This window comes from Cordyceps fumosorosea (genome assembly GCF_001636725.1).
Source record: "Cordyceps fumosorosea ARSEF 2679 chromosome Unknown scaffold_2, whole genome shotgun sequence".
Lineage (NCBI taxonomy): Eukaryota > Fungi > Ascomycota > Sordariomycetes > Hypocreales > Cordycipitaceae > Cordyceps > Cordyceps fumosorosea.
In genome coordinates, this window is record NW_017387302.1 from 27,454 (window position 1) to 43,261 (window position 15,808).

At 54.8% G+C, this 15,808-nt stretch overlaps 5 protein-coding genes across 5 annotated transcripts; 3 read left to right on the forward strand and 2 right to left on the reverse strand.

The window, feature by feature from the left end:
- Positions 1–291: 291 nt before the first annotated feature.
- On the forward strand, positions 292–1,280 carry ISF_01165 (Short-chain dehydrogenase/reductase SDR; the record flags this gene model as incomplete). Its single annotated transcript, XM_018844772.1, has 2 exons — positions 292–1,016; positions 1,259–1,280. 2 exons carry the CDS (start codon positions 292–294, stop codon positions 1,278–1,280), a joined length of 747 nt encoding a protein of 248 aa, XP_018707538.1.
- Positions 1,281–3,378: 2,098 nt separating this feature from the next.
- ISF_01166 (Rho guanyl nucleotide exchange factor) lies at positions 3,379–8,508 on the forward strand (the record flags this gene model as incomplete). The annotated part of the gene is made up of 1 exon (XM_018844773.1): positions 3,379–8,508. The coding sequence occupies one exon, from the start codon at positions 3,379–3,381 to the stop codon at positions 8,506–8,508; it is 5,130 nt and encodes a 1,709-aa protein (XP_018707539.1).
- Positions 8,509–9,364: 856 nt separating this feature from the next.
- On the reverse strand, positions 9,365–10,097 carry ISF_01167 (UPF0041 domain protein; the record flags this gene model as incomplete). Its single annotated transcript, XM_018844774.1, has 3 exons — positions 9,365–9,506; positions 9,587–9,723; positions 9,813–10,097. 3 exons carry the CDS (start codon positions 10,095–10,097, stop codon positions 9,365–9,367), a joined length of 564 nt encoding a protein of 187 aa, XP_018707540.1.
- A 765-nt stretch (positions 10,098–10,862) lies between these two features.
- ISF_01168 (NADH-ubiquinone oxidoreductase) lies at positions 10,863–11,460 on the forward strand (the record flags this gene model as incomplete). Its single annotated transcript, XM_018844775.1, has 3 exons — positions 10,863–10,948; positions 11,193–11,299; positions 11,375–11,460. 3 exons carry the CDS (start codon positions 10,863–10,865, stop codon positions 11,458–11,460), a joined length of 279 nt encoding a protein of 92 aa, XP_018707541.1.
- Positions 11,461–11,821: 361 nt separating this feature from the next.
- Positions 11,822–15,314, reverse strand: ISF_01169 (hypothetical protein; the record flags this gene model as incomplete). The annotated part of the gene is made up of 4 exons (XM_018844776.1): positions 11,822–13,178; positions 13,235–13,909; positions 13,991–14,456; positions 14,513–15,314. The coding sequence occupies 4 exons, from the start codon at positions 15,312–15,314 to the stop codon at positions 11,822–11,824; spliced, it is 3,300 nt and encodes a 1,099-aa protein (XP_018707542.1).
- Positions 15,315–15,808: the final 494 nt, after the last annotated feature.

Sequence of the window (15,808 nt, forward strand, 5' to 3'; positions counted from 1 at the left end):
ATAAGATCATGTATTCTAATCTTTGTATGACTTATTTGATCAGCATGTAAGGATGGTGACATCTAGGCTGGCTGGCCGGCTGACTTACACAGCCCTCGCTCAATAAGGAGTGGTCAAAGTTCTTACCCACATGGTTGCCCCCTCTCAACAATGACTTACAGGCACACTCTCCCACTTACATCTTCATCAAGTGCAACATTTCGACGCGTCCAACCATAATATTGTTGAAACTCAAGAGTACTTTTTGCTTATCCGATGTCACAGCTTTTACACACTTTTTTACATTATACAATGGCGAATGCAAGCACAGTTTATGTTATCACTGGTGCCAACCGTGGCATTGGTCTCTGTATGGTGCAGATTCTTCTCGCGCGTCCGCAGACAACTGTCATTGGCACGGTGCGATCCGACGACGGCAGAGCTCAGCTCTTGGCCGGCTCGGCCGACGTGGTGCGCGGCGCAGGGAGCAAGCTCATCAGCGTTCTCGTCGACTACGCCGCTGGGCTCGAGTCCCAAGATATCACGAAGGCATTCAGCGCGGCGCTGGCGGGGAAGGGCGTGCGGCATGTTGACGTGCTCGTGGCCAACGCCGGGCACACGATGGTCATGGGGGGGGTGCTGGAGACGACAGCGGCGCAAATGCGGGAGCTGTACGAGATAAACGCCATCGGGCCGCTGGTGACGCTGCAAGGTCTGTGGCCGCTGATGACGCAAGGACGGGTCGGGCAGGGCCGGCCGGGCAAGGGTGCGTATGTACTGGTCAGCTCCTCGGTGGGCTCGATCGGTATGATGGAGCCCGTGCCGGGTGGCGCGTACGGGCCGAGCAAGGCTGCGGCCAACTGGATCGCTAAAGCAGTTCACGCACAGCTGAGCGGCGGCGACGGCGGCGCGGGTGGCGTGGTTGGTGTTGCCGTCCACCCGGGCTGGGTCAAAACTCCTATGGGCGACACGGCGGCCCGGTCATGGGGTATGCCGGAGGGCCAGGGGCCGACACGTCGCCCGGAAGACAGCGCGAAGTACGTTCTGGGCATTGCGGATAGAGCGGAGGAATTTGGTGGTCGATTCGTAATGGAGGGAGGCAATGACCTTCTTTGGTAATTGGCTCATGTTGTTGACGGAAGCCACCCGTTCAACCCGGTGGATGCGGCAGGGTCGATTTCAACAATTTGGTCCCGATTGGTAGATGAGAGCTGTCCATATGATGTGTTTGGAAACTAGTATAGCTGAGATGTAAATGATTGGTAGTTGGTATTTATAGTCAAACTGTTGCGCTTATATAGAGGAGATTTTCCCGGTCGGGGAGACTATATCGAGGACAGCGTATCACAATAGTGCATCTTGATATCTGCATAATTGTGCATTAGTTCCATACTAATTGTACTAATAAGTTATGAATCGATTGAATCAAAACGGGGCAGTAATAACAGTGTCGTGTTATCGTCATCGCATACTGTGTGAAGGAGGCGAAAAACAGGGCTCGTTGGGCTGGGCTGGTCTGGGGCTGCTCCGCAGGTTGCAGGGGTGGTACCTTGGGAGGGTGATATTGGGTCGAGGGGATAAGTAAGACCCGTTTGTTCCTTTAATGCTTTGCATGGGGATATTTTTCCTTCTCTCAACATTCAAGGCAAGCCAAGTTGGGCAGGGCCGTCCGATGGCGGGGGCGGGCGCAATGAAACAAGGACGTTGCAAGCAAGGATGTCATGGGCAGGGGTTCATTGGTGTTGTTAACCATGTGGTTTGTTGAGAGCTGGGAAGAGAAGGGGGATTATTGGTGCGAAGAAGAAATATACGACGAGACGAGTTTCAATTTCGTCTGTGGTCGTAGTTTGCTGGAGACGCGATGAATGAAGCCTATCTAAGACAGCGGCCCACAGACAAGCTACAGGGTGGTGACAGACTTTAAACTTGTTTGACGTGAGCTCTTTTCCCAAAGGCCCTTATGAAGGATGATGCGAGCCTTGTCAGAAGAGACAGAAGATGTATTTACCTGGTTTTTAATTTGTAGTGTTCCTGTGGCAGCTACGGGAGGCTGAGATCTGTCGGCACACGCCCAGGCTCTTAGGTATCAGTACCTCACAGCATGAATACTGGTACTCCCTACTGTTAGGGTAGTATTGCCTCAATTCGTACAGAATATGCATACGGTGCAGTTGGTTAGATTAGGGCATTTTCGATATCTCTACGAATATACACGCAGATGAACCGTCTGATGTCTCAGCATCAAACAAGCCAGCGCTGGGCGGCCAGCACAGACGGACAGGTAAGTACATCCGGCAAGTACCAAGCAGCGCCGACAGGGCGCAGGATGCTGCAGACGAGTACCTCCGGGTACATTGGCGTCTCGCAAGCTTGGAGGGGAAGACGGGAAATCCTGGACAGCGGGTTGAGCGTAATCTTCGGAGATTTTTTTGCTCTTCCCATTCGTCACTCAAAGAAGTCTTTATTTTTGATAACTTGTACGGATTACTGCCATCAAAATTAGGTAGTTTATATAGCCTCCTCGTCCCTGCAAGGCCCAAAGCAAGGTTGCCTCCTATGATATTCAGCTGCCCGCCCACTTCAAGGCAAACGCCGCCAAGCCACAACGCACTGAAACGTCAGCGACGCCCAGGACAGCGTCGCGAGACAGTCAGTTCCTTTGCCTTTTCGATCCAGGATTATCATGGGTAAAGAGAGGAAAAAAGAAGGGGAACTCTTGTGCTATTATTTCTTAAAATCGCACAGCCCCCAATCAACTAATTACCTATGTAGGTAGAGATAACTATCTGCCACTTGTGGTGATTGCTCACCAGGCCCGCTGCAAACCAAAGCTTGGCTACAGCCTCCTCCTCTCCTGCTCCTCTTCTCGACAAGGCCCCCACTGGCTGAACCGAACCCGACCGACGTCGACACTACCAACCAAAATCCCTGCCAAACCACAACAACAACGACACCACCAAACTCAGCATTCACAACACGCCTTCTATCCTTGTCATCCATATCACCCGTCCCTCCCCCTTCGAACACACATGGCGCCTCACAGGTGGTAACCTATTCCTCCAGCCTTGGGACCTGTCCTCCGCATCCTCCTCTTGAGTCGAACCATCCAACAAGTCGTCGTCTCGATCTTTCTTTCCGCGCGCGCTTCAGCGCCCTAGCGCTTTACCTGACGCATAAACTATTTGTCCTGGCCGCAATCCGGTCTGCCAGCTTTGACGAGCAGAGAAAACAAAACCCCTCCTCGATGACCAGCTGCTGCCGGCCCCCTCCATCCTCGACCTAGGCCAAGCCCCCTCTTCGCGAGGCCCTCAGCTCTCCCTATTGTCTTCCGCCGGGTTTTTTTCTCACGATTTTGCGCGCGAATTCTATACTAACGCCAGCTCGCCGGCCATCGTCATCATGTCCTTTCGCGGCGACGACCAGCGTCGCTACGGCTCCGTTCCGCCCGTTCAGTATCCCGTCTCGGTACCCTACTCCGCGCAGCAACAGCAACATCAGCTACCGCAACAGCATCAACAACAGCAGCAGCAGCAGGACCTTGGCCGCCGGCCCAGCTTCAACACGGGCGACGACAGGAACACGAGTGCCTACTACTCCCACCACGCTGCCGCTGCCGCCATTGAGAGAAACGGGCCCAACTTTGCTCATGCCGCCGCCCCGGCCGGCGCCGACGAGCTCTTCCTCACCAGCCCCTCCACTACCGCCTCGTCCGCGACCAGCCCACTCGCCGGCTTCCAGCATCGCTTTCAGGATGCTGTGCCCCAGTCGCATGCTGCCCCAGCCTCCTCCTACAACCCGCAGACCTTTGTCGCCAACGATGGTACCGCCGGCTCTGGCGCCTTCTCCCGCTCCCAGTCCACCAACTCTGGCTCCTACTACTCGCACGCGGCGACCTCAACCGCGGCCGTCTACGGTGGCACGTCCCCGCCGACCTCGTATACGCCCCAGTCCTATAACCCTGCCGCCTACGCCGCCCAGGCTGCCAATTCCCCCCAACGACAGCCCACTTACCATGGCTACAGCAACTACGATAATAACCCGAGTACCTACGGCCAGTCGCCCGCTGCAACCTATTCACCCTCCTTTTCTCAGGCAACCCAGTCACCCGGCTTCTCCTCTGGCTACCAGTATTCAACCCAGACCTCGACTGCGTCCTACACGTCATCCCAGATTCCCACCCCGACCTACGATCCCTCTCATTACTCATCATCATATCAGTATCCTACAAATGGCGCAGACCACCAAGATACGCAGTACGCCGCCACGGCTGCGCCATATCCAACCGCATCGCAGATTCCCGTCGGTCCCGCCTACGCCTCCAACGACCAATCATTATACAACAGCCAGCCCGTGAGGCCCGGCTCCCAGTCCTCCCAGGGCGGTGCCGGGTCATATGTCCAGCCCCTCGGCTCTCCCGGCCTACGCCGCCATCCCACCAACGCTCCGCTTCCCAGTCGACCTGGCGAATCCACCTGGAATTCAACGGCGCCGGCAGACAGGAACAGCGGCGAGCAGCGTATCACAACCGATAGCATCCTCCAGGAGATCGAGAATACCTTTGGCGAGTCCACGATATCCGGCCGTTCACGACCCGCGCCCATCGATGGTCGCACAGCCGAAGATCAAGCGCGCATGTTTCGCCAATTCAATTCTAATCCCACCACACCTGGGCTCCCTGACGAGAGACGCTCATCGAATCAGTCATATTCCAACGATCTCGATGACGATGAGGCCGCCGCCGGTGCTATTGCTCTACAACAGGCAAACTCGAGCATGAATGAGCCTCACTACTCGAGCGGCTTCGCCTACGCCGATATGCCCGCCATGCCTGACGAACACAACCTTCCGTCTCACCCTGAAGAGCAAGATTATAGTAGCGATGAGAGTGACTTTGCGAATGTTGACTTGGCTGGACTGTCAGGTGGATATGCTGGCAACCTGCCCTACGGCAACATCGACGCACCGCTACCGCCGCGCTCGTCGTCCAGCCAAAGACCGCTGCCGACGCCGAGCTACTTTGGCAATCTCGGGATGGGTGGTCTGCAGCTTCCCACGCGCCGAAGCTTTGACTCTGGTCCAGACCGTGTCTCGCTCCACTCACATCAAAGTGGTGGAGAATCTCCTATGCAGGAGGAGTATCAGGATCTATTCTACCACCCCGGTCTCACAAACAGACCTCTCCCCCCGCCACCAGGCTCAGACAGCAGCTCGTTACTGTCGGCGCAAAACAGCCTGCGCCAACCGCAGCGACCACACTCGCACTCTCTCGGCACCGATGGGCACTCTCTGCGACCTGATGGCCCCGAGTCTTACTACACTGGCTCCAACCAGCTTCTTCAACCCGAACGGTCCATCTCCCTCTCCAGCCACAGCAACGTACCATCCGTGCCGCAGCCCATCCGCTCCAAGACAGACGCCGCAGAAGATAGAAGAAGACAGGGCCACCATCGCCATGCTTCATCATTTGGTGCCCCAGGGCCTGCCGACTATGGCGCAGCGGCGCCACTCATTGGGACTTTTGATGGAATTACGCTACCGACTGGGCGCAAAAAGAAGTTCATTCCTGCGAAGCTCGGGCCGGCAGACTTCCTGCGCTGTGCGGAGCCCTGGGCACTCAGCAATATTGAATCCTGGATGCGTGAGATGGCTTCCGGCGAGGCTGACCTAAAAACTAAGACTGTGGAGGACGGTCTGACTGCACTGTTTACGTTCAAGGTGCCGACGATGAACGTTGCCGATGCCGAAGTCCTCAGCAGTTCCATCCTTGCTACTATGCTGCAAGCAGGCGTCCTCCTGCCCGAGGAAGAATGGGTTAAATTCGGTGATGGCCAGATATCCGGCGTCCTGTGGCAGCTTACCGGAACCGGCTGCTACGCTCCGAAACTGCACGAGTACAACACGCCGGGACGATGCTACTCGATGCATTGCACTCGAACTGTCAAGAAGGCAGACCTAGACGTGTTCGGCGAGGGGTCCAAACCGTCAGATGATTGGCACGTCTTCTGGGGCCTCTCAAAAGAAGACTTAGAATCCAGGCCGAAAAAGGAAGTCGAGCGACAGAACATCCTGCACGAAATCGTCACTGGCGAGGAGAATTACATTAAGCAGCTCGACATCTTCCGCACCGTCTGGCGCGATGACTTGCGCGCCCAGCAACCGACCATCCTCGGGCCGGGGAGGGGTGACAAGTTTTTGGCCATCGTCTTTGGCAAGATCGACTCCGTCTTGGAAATTAACAAGGACTACCTCTTTGCGCAACTCATTTACCGGCAGAGAGACCAAGGCCCTTGGGTCTCGGGCTATAGCGACATCTTCCGGGAATGGATTCGGAAAGCCAAAAAGGTCTATGTCGAGTATGCGAGTGGCTATCCGTTTGCCGGGTTCAATGTGATTAAGGAGGCTTCGCGTAACTTGCTGTTCAGAAAATTCTTGGAAGACAAGCAAAAGCACAAGTTATCACTGAAACAGGACTGGAGACATTTTCTCATTTCCCCTGTGACGCGTCTCCAGCGATACACTTTGCTCCTGGAGACTGTGGAACGCAAGATGATTGGGGATAGCGAGGAGAAGAGCAACTTGCAAAAGGCGATCCTAGAGATCAAGGCGGTCACGCACGAATGCGATGCCAAGGTTGCAGAAACCGAGGAGCGCGTCAAGATGATGGAGCTCAAACGCATGCTCGTTCTCCGTCCTAGTTTCCAGTCCGAGTTGAACCTCGATCATCTGGGTAGAGCCCTGATCACATCGGGCGAATTGCAAAGACTAAGCTCCAAGGGTATGCGTTGGGTCGACACGCACGCGCTGTTATTTGACCATTACTTCATCCTCGCCAAAGTGGTGCAAGGCAAAGACGGCAAAACGGAGAAGAGGTACGACGTGTCCCGGGAGCCCATTCCCATGCCTCTGCTCCTCCTGGAGAGCAATAACGACGAGCCAATCATCAAGCAAAAGGGTATCACAGCGCCGCTGGGCCGCACAGCACCTGCTGGTGCCGCGGGTCAGCAGCTAAGTAAAGTCACCAGCAATGGCAGTGGGCGGCCTGGGCTGGAACACACCTCTACAGGCTCGTCCGGAACGATAATGACCCAGGCGCAATCAAACGACAACGCTGAGAACAAGGTTTTGTACCCCTTCAAGGTGAAGCACTTGGGTCACGAGGTCTACACGCTCTATGCGTCATCTTTAGAGAGCCGCACGATGTGGTGCAGCAAGATTATCGAGGCTAAGACCTTGCATGCCAAAGCTTTGTTCTCCGCGAACGCCGAGCCATTCAGGCTCCGTGTCCTAGCGGACGCGTCCTTCCACTACGACACCACCTCGCCTCACGCCAGGAGCCTGTGCGTGCCGGTCAAGGGTACTCCATTGGACCGTGCGATCCAGGACCTAGAGAGCGTTTTGGGCTCGGCACAGGGTGTTGCGGCAGTTTGCCGCGCTCAAGTCAACTGTGCGGCGGGTTTTTCGGCCTTCGGCAAGGCCTTGATTGCTATCGGCACAGATTATGGTGTATTCATTTCCGACCCGTCCAACCCGCGCGGCTGGCAACGAACCGTGAAAGTGTCAAAAGTTACACAGCTTGCTGTGCTTGAGGATTTCAACGTGTGCCTCGTTATCACTGACAAGACTCTCATGTCATATCCTCTCGACGTGGTGGCACCCGTGTCCGATTTTGCAGCGCCGCCCATCTCAGACAGCGCGCGACGGGCGCCGCACAAAATCGCCAAGGACGTGACTTACTTTACCACGGCGCGCATGAAAGACAGAACGTTGATATTTTACAAGCGCAAGGAGGGCCTTCATACCTCATTCAAGGTCGTGGAGCCGCTATTCCACAAGGCGACAGAAAAGCGATCGCGCGTCTTTGGTGGGCGCAAGTCGGCGGCAGGAAGCACAGACACATTCCGCGATTTTGACGGTTTTGCTTTCCCGGTCGAGTGCTACTCGCTCAGCATCTTCCAGACGTACATTGCCGTGGCGACGTCCAAGGGCTTCGAGATGTTGACGCTGGACCGAAAGCACCCAATGTCGGTCCCGGACCTCAAGAAGCCAGAGATTGCCAACATTGCGAGCCGGATCGGGACCCAGCGACCGCTAGGCATGTTCCGACTCAACGAGAACGAGTTCATTCTGACATATGAAGAGTGCGCCGTGTACGTGGACAAGCACGGCGACGTGTCGCGCACGCTCATCATGGAGTACACGGGCAAGCAGAAGAAGGCGCGTGGCGCGACCATGTATGGGCAATACCTACTACTGTTCAACGAGGAGTATGTCGAGGTGCGCAACGCGGAAAATGGCCGCCTACGGCAGATAATTGCTGGGCGCGATGTTCGCGTCATTGACAGCGGCATCCGTGGCCCAACGGGCGACAATGCCGCCCAGTCGCAGCAGCTCCACGGTCACAACGGCCAGTTGGCGACGGCCGGCGACACCTCCAAGGGGACCGTCAAGATTGCCATGGCCCACCCAGAGCTGCCAGGGCGACAGATTATCCTTGAGATGCTCCTCAACGATGGTCATTCGGAATCGTAAAGCCGGTTGGCTGATCCTTTGTTTTATGTTTAGTTGTGTGGAAGGGGAGCTTTCATGACGTGATGGAGAATGATGATTGCTACTTGACAGGAAATTTCTTCTGGCGCTTTGGACAGCGTGTTTCTTTCTCTTTACTTAACCTTCTTTTGTTTTTCTTGCAATAACCTTTTTTTCTGTTGGATTATTTTTTGGCACGGGATACCCGGAGGTACGCAAAGCACACACACTACAGGACATTATTTGGAAAAAGAAAAAACAAATCATGTCTTCCTGTTCACGCCAAATGCTCATGCCATGTTATTGGACTTTTGATAATCCGGTTCCCTCTTTTGACTAAGGATACGATGTTGATGAATGGAGTTGCGGGCAAGTAGGGGATTTGAATGAAGCATTTACGACCGTCTCTGGAATAAGGGAAGCCAGGGGGATTCTATAATTGAATATTTTCTTGGAGAATTGCATACGCTGATGTCGATGACGCACGCTCTTTGCCACGATGTTACATTTTCTTCCCTACTGGATGGAGAAATGATGGGATATGCCTCCATCTCGTCTGTGATTCGTAGCGGATGGAAACGATGCGAAAAGAAAATTGAGCATTATCTTAGGTTTGTCGGGATCTGGTCCCGACCTTTGTGTGTATTTTTGTGTACAAGAAGCCAAGACGCAATGATTGCCCTTTCCGTTTCGAGAGACAAGTCTTGGCCGTCGCGACCTCCAGCCTGGCTCTTTGATGACGAGGTTCTCTGAGGGGTTTGTTCCCTTTTCCCTTGCAGGTCTCGATGCTTTGTCCACCTTCCACTTCCATTTCCGCAGTCACGTCCCTTTCCTGTCATACAGGGTGTTTTCGGTCGCCTCACGCCTTGACCTGCTCCTTGACCTCCTCCTTGGCCTCTTCCACGGCCTCCTTGACCTCAGCGGTGACGCCGCGGGCAAGCATGATGCGGCTGACCTGCACGATGCCGACGAGGCCGAGGAAGAAGTTGACAGCTGCGAGGCTGTGGTTTTATCATGTTAGCGAGTGTCCCCTTTGTTTCTTTATGTGTCGAGTAGTATCGGAGACGGGCGGACGACGTACAGGTAGTTCTTGGGCTTGATGATCAGGCACCAGCGCGTCCAGATGAGGCCGGTGCAGGTCAGGGCAAAGTTTTGCGTAAAGGAGAGCTTCTCGACGGGACGGGCAAAGTCGGAGATGCCGGCGATGACGAGGCACCACTGCGTTGATGTTAGCCGTCGGTCCCCTCTTCTCTCCTATAGCCAACAGTCCATGGTATACGGATCCTGGGCATTGTGGGAAAACGCACCTTCATGACGGGAGCCCAGAAGTGCACCGTCTTGATACCGATCTCGCTCTCCCACATGCGCTTGAACCAGCTCTGCTGCTGTTGCTGCGACTGGGATCCGGCGCCACCGGCGCCGGCGCCGGCCTCGGAGCTCTGCCACCGGCGGCTCTGGAAGCGGAAGCGCATCATCTGCGCGTGCTGCGACTGCTGGGTCGCGCGAGTAAAGGCCTGCCGGGCGGGCGAGGCGATGGCGGACTGGCGGAACATAGGCCGCGCGGCGCGGAGGATGGTGCTCGTCGAGGCCATGCTGTTCGGAGGAAGGGGGTTGGTTAGTAGTCGTATTTTTTGTTGTTTCGTTGGGTACGGTAGGCGTTGCGCCTGGGGGAGTTTGTGGAGGACGGTAATGCGGGCACGGGGGGGAGAAGGAATCGATAGGACGGTGAATTGAGTAGGGTGATGTTGTCGCGATGCTTGGCGCGCGCGTGATATAACTTCGTCTCGTTTGCTTTTTTCTGCTCTTCTGCTTATCATTTCACGAAATGCGCAAGCGCAAGCGCAAAGCCAGCGGGTAAAAACAGGACAGGCGAGGGGATACGGGAGAATAACAAGGATATGGGGCGAATTGCACTCACATGTTCTGTTCTGAAGGTCGCGAAAGACGATGGCTGTATTGTTCAGACGAAGTCGTTGGCGCGGACTGGATTTCCGTTGAGAGGCAATTCGGGGGTGGATCGCCCTGGCCGGAGATAAACCGCCCCAGCGAGACCGGCGCTACCTTTTTTTTGTGAAGAGAGGTACCACCATTTTATGCAGCAGGCGGAAGTGCATAACATACACACGTGTCTCCACTTTACATTACTTTTGTGCAAAGGCACGGCCAATCCAGTCAATGCCAAAAGTAACAGCCAAGTTCGGAATCCTTGAATCTCGAAAGCTTCCAATTGAGATACCCACGACCGACCGACCGACCGCTACGGACCTGTGCCCGTCGACCTTTTGTGTCAACTTCTTCGCCTCCTTCCGATTCTCTACCTCCCCCCTTCGCGACGAATCAACGACTGCATAGCAACCATGTCTGGAAAATACGCCTTCACCAAGTCCCTCAAGGAGCTTCGCTTCCTCTTCTGCCAGACGTCCGAGGCTAGCGCGCCCGTACGGTACGTCTATCTTTGCGCTCCGGTGCAAGCCTTCCATGCGACGGCTCAGGAAGAGGCAATTGGCGCGAAGTTGGCAAAATGCCTACGCGGCTGGGGTTAGGCTCGCACACAAGCATGAACGAAGCAATTGCGACGAAACGCTCTCTGCAGCCTCGACCATTGCCCCAAATCCTACAGATTTTGTCCCCCCCCCCTGCTTCGGTCACAGCCCCACGAGATTTCATCAGCTGACAACTGACCACAGGAACTTCCTCGTCCGCGCGTACCCCACGATGAAGAAGAACAACCCGAACATCCCCATCATGATGCGCGAGGCCGCCGGCACCGTGCCCAAAGTCTTTGCCCGCTACGGTGCGTATCCTCACGAAACAAAAACATTTACTCAAACACGGTGACAATGGATTGCTGACGTTTTCTCTTATGCAGAGTTTGGTGTCGAGAAGGCCCAGTCCCTCGAGGGCCTGTCGGATAAGCAGATCGAAGACACCATCACCGGCCTTGTCAAGCAGTGAACGGAAATATATTACGGATCGAGCCGATATAAGCATGTTTTTTGTCAGACTAGAAGGTTTCAAAGCATTACCAAGCGTGGTAACGAGGACGATGGGGTCGGGAGGATGACGATAAGAATCGTCGTCGTTGTATATATCGGAGCTAAAAGAAGAACCAAAGCTGTACCATCATCACATTTTATGACATTGTCTCAAGATAACAAATATCAGAATCTACTCTGCGCGTGTATCCTACTCCCTCCTTTCCCCCCCCGGAATGTCGGCCATCCAACTACTACTTTAACCAAAGCAAAAGCAACCTTATCCACAATCCATTTTCACCTTGAGTAGCAAAAAAGAGAAGCCGCCTTCGGCAGCTCTCTCACAGTTTGTGCTCCTTCTTCGCAGGTCCCTTGAACTGCGCATCCTGCTTGTTCCTCTTCTTCCGGGCTGCCTTACTGCTCTTCTTGGGCGAGGTCGAGGGTGGCGCGCTCGGCGCGGCACCTGGATGGCCGGCATCCGAGCCAGATTTGCCGTCAGACACCACATACTGGGGCGCCTCTAGGAAAACTTCCTTCTGCGCGCTGACTGTGGCACGGCTCTGGTCCTCGTCGGAGGAATTTGCCGCCGCTGTCGTCTTCGACGGCGCGAGTATGGTCACAGGGAGTGACTTGGCGCGATCGTGGCCGGGTTTGGCGGGCAAGCGGCGCGCGGGGCCTGCTATCGCAAGAATTTGCTTGCGCGGCGAGATCAAGGGCACAACAATCCTATCCCATGCCTGCTTCCTGTCTCTAATCTCGTCTGGCGTGAACAGGGAGGGCCGGCGATGTTCCTTCTCTTTGGACGCGGGGGCAGCAGCAGCAGCAGTGATAGCAGAGGCGATATTGCCACCAGAGGTAGCTGCGGTGGGCTCTGTGCCTTCGAAAGCGCCAGTTTGAAGCTGGGCTGCTTGGCGTTTCTTCTTGGAATGTCTCACGGGTGACTGGTCTGCTCGCGGGGCAACCACGGGTGCAGCGGCAACCGGCTCATCCGTGGTCTTCTTCGGATAGCATCGGCCCGAGACAGTAGACGATGGAACTTCAAGCCTCTCGGGTAGAGATACTCTGGGCTTAGCAGTTTCTCTACACTTTGCACTCTCTTCGGGTGATGGGACTGATTGGATGGCTCCCTCAACTCCGCTAATCGCACAATCGACTGCAGACGGTGCCGGGGTGTCTTGCTGAGCTTGATCCAGTTTCTCGGCTTGGGTAGGTGCAAGCATGGAGACAGCGCTCTGTTTATTGGCAGCTTCGACGGGAAGGTTGTGGTACTGAGCCTGGGGGTGGAAGGTATGGAATGGCTGCTGCTGCGGCCATTGAGAGTTGCCATCTGCGTTGACAGGAAATCTCGGCTTTTTCCCAAAATATGGTCCGCTTTGGCCAAAATTTCGAGACTCAATTTGTCCAAAGGATCTGTTGGAGTGCATAAAGGGGCCGCCAGATGTTTTCTGAGCAGACGAGCCTCCACTTCCCATGAAGAAGTCTGGAGTAAGGGAAAGGTCACCGCGACGCTGGGATGGTGCCTTGTAGACTTGGTGGATGGATTCTGGCGGTGCGATCCGGCTACTCGTTTGAAATGCAGACGGTTGCAGCACCCACTTGGACCGAAACATGGCAGACATGTTGATCTTGATGCCCTTTTCGTCGATGCGACCTCGCCCGTAGACCAGGGCTTGGGGGACCGAGTCTTCAGAGACAAACCTATCGAGTATGAGATAAGTGCACAAGATGTAAAGATTGAATACACGGGGATTTACCTGACAATAAAGTTCATTGACTCGGGTTTGCCTTGTCCTGGCGCGTGATTCACGTCTTCAACGCGGCCAAATCGACTCTCAACGCCATAACGAACCCTGGTCTGCACGTCCATGAGAGGTAAGTTTTGCTTGTCGGCGACTCTCACCCAGATACTCCGATTTCTCATGGCGCACTGGAAGCAGCCACATGGCAAGTAGCTAGAACGGTCAAGGTTGACACCCACGTTTGGGCAGTCCTGACCGTCGCCGGCATGAAGGAGAGTGTCATTGCGCCGCATGCCTGTGTTTGGAAAATACTGCATGGTATCATAGATTGGGCCAAAATTATCCTGACGTCGGAAATTATTGCTCCATTTTTGAGAGAATTGCTTGGCTCCTGGGCTGAACCCACCAAACTGCGGTCTTGACGATGGTGACGAAGTGTGTTGCGAAGAGTAGCTGTCTGCCCGTCTACCTCGACGTGGAGACCCGATCTTGTTTTCCAGTCCTGCGCCGCTAAACGAAGTCGCACTGAGGGGTTCCTTGTTCGCGTGTGCAAAGTGAATCAAGTGCCTCTTCGAACCGATTTCTCCAGCTTGGCGCGGAGGGGTGCCTGAAGTATTGCTGGCCGCTCCGCGCTGCGGTTTTGACTGATCGTTCCCGACACTCTTCTCGGGACTCCTTCTACTTCCGGATCTTGACACGGCCTTCTAGGCTTGGCCAGGAACAGGCAGAAGAGTATGGTTCTGGTGCTGAACAACAGGGACGGCAGCGGACGGAGCACCGCCCGTGGGAACGAAAGCCAGGGTTTGACCCATGTCGGGGCTTGGAGGATTACTAGGTCGAATGGTAGAGTCTGACATTCTTCGCGGAGAGCCAGACTGAGAAGTGGCGCGTGAGCAAGTTGGCATGGCCAACGAGCCATCGCTCGAGCTTGGACGTGTCTGTCGGCTGTCGGAAGCCACAGGTTTGACGGCAACGGAGTCTTTTTTAGCCACAGCCTGGTTCACCTGATGATGTCTGGGCGGTGACACTTGGGAGCCATTCGCCACAATGATGTGGCCGGAAGCAGCTTCCACAGATGCTTTGAGGGCCTCTACGGCTCCCTTCGATCTGGGACGTGGATCGTAGTAATGCCTTCCATCAAAGACAATACATGGGTGGTAGGCGTGTTTGTCGGAGTTGATGACCTCCTCAGGTTTTGATTGCTGCAATCCACCTTTGCGGTGAATCACTTGACCAGCTAAAGAATAGTCAGCATGAACGGTCACTATGGAGCTGCCAGCGCGGTTGACTTACTCATCCAATTTTCGACGCCGCATTCGCTTTCGAGAGAAGAGAGAAGGCTCCGGGGCTCAGTCGTTTCAGTACGAGTCGGCGACAAGAGATGGCCGCGTCGGCAACTCAGGGCGTTTGCTAGGATGGACACGTCTGCATCGCTAAGGCATCCCAGAGAGTCCCGGTCTGCTGCATCAAAAAGCTTCAGGACTGAGCACTTAGATATGTCCCACCTTTTCAGCTTCTCAGCGTTGTCCTTGACTTGGAGCCACTGCTGAGACCAACGCCCGAGTTCCAGAGCAGAGTTCTTCGACACATCAGCTTTTATAATTCTGTTTTCGGCGTAGAGATGATTGATAATGTTCCAGAGGTTGATGGCACCGTGGCTGTAAAGATCAAATGCATCGAAATACTTCCAAAGATCGTCCCAGCAATTCGGCTCAGTCATGCCTCGCATGGCCTCCCAGTGCAGCCTGCGGATTGAGTTGCAGTTTTCTTGAATCTCATTCTTGGACCACAGATGCAGTCTCCGGCGTGGCAGGATGTGATGCATGGGGCGAAAAGCGCGCTGCCCGTTGCTCGTCGAGAAGATGGCTTTCGCGCCAACCGGCGGGTTCGTGTAGAAACCAAGTGGGAGATTGTCCTCGATGTATTTCACCGGGACTTCGTCAATCGGCGCACCGCACATCTTGTATTCTTTTGGCAGTCCGCAAGGATAGAGTCTAGCAAAGGGCTCCTTGAGTTCATCAACCTGGTCTTTAGCCGTAATTCGGTGATGCGGCTGCGGAATAAGACGCCGAGGGAGTGGCATAGCTTCATCCATCGCGGCGAGGAGGAATCTCAGATCAAAACAAGTGGGCGGTTCTGTCTAAGGTAGATTGGAGGGTGTGAGGGAAATCGAGTGTAAAATTGTGTGGCCGCTGTTCGAGCTTTGGCTGAAGCCCCGTGCAGGTTGGGTTGTGAATATAGAGACAACATGCACGCAAACGGCGAGGTTAGTGGGTGAATAAGTAGGCGCCATACCTGTCCTACGCGTTTTTGTTAGAGTCTTTGGTAACTTGGGCATGGGGCTGGTCGCTGATTATGTTGCTGAATGAGATGTGAATGAAGTGTGAGGGAGCAGAGTTCAGGTGAAAGCTGTTTGAGGGCCGGCTGCCTGCTCAGCTTTGCCTGCGCCCCTCCCCTCCCCCGCCCGCCCAATATACAAAGCAACACAGTTTAAGTACCTCTTTCATTTCACTTTGAATCTAACGCTTGCCGCCCGTAAGGTATCTTTTCGTAGATCCGGTGAATGTCGAGCTAAGCTAACAATAATCC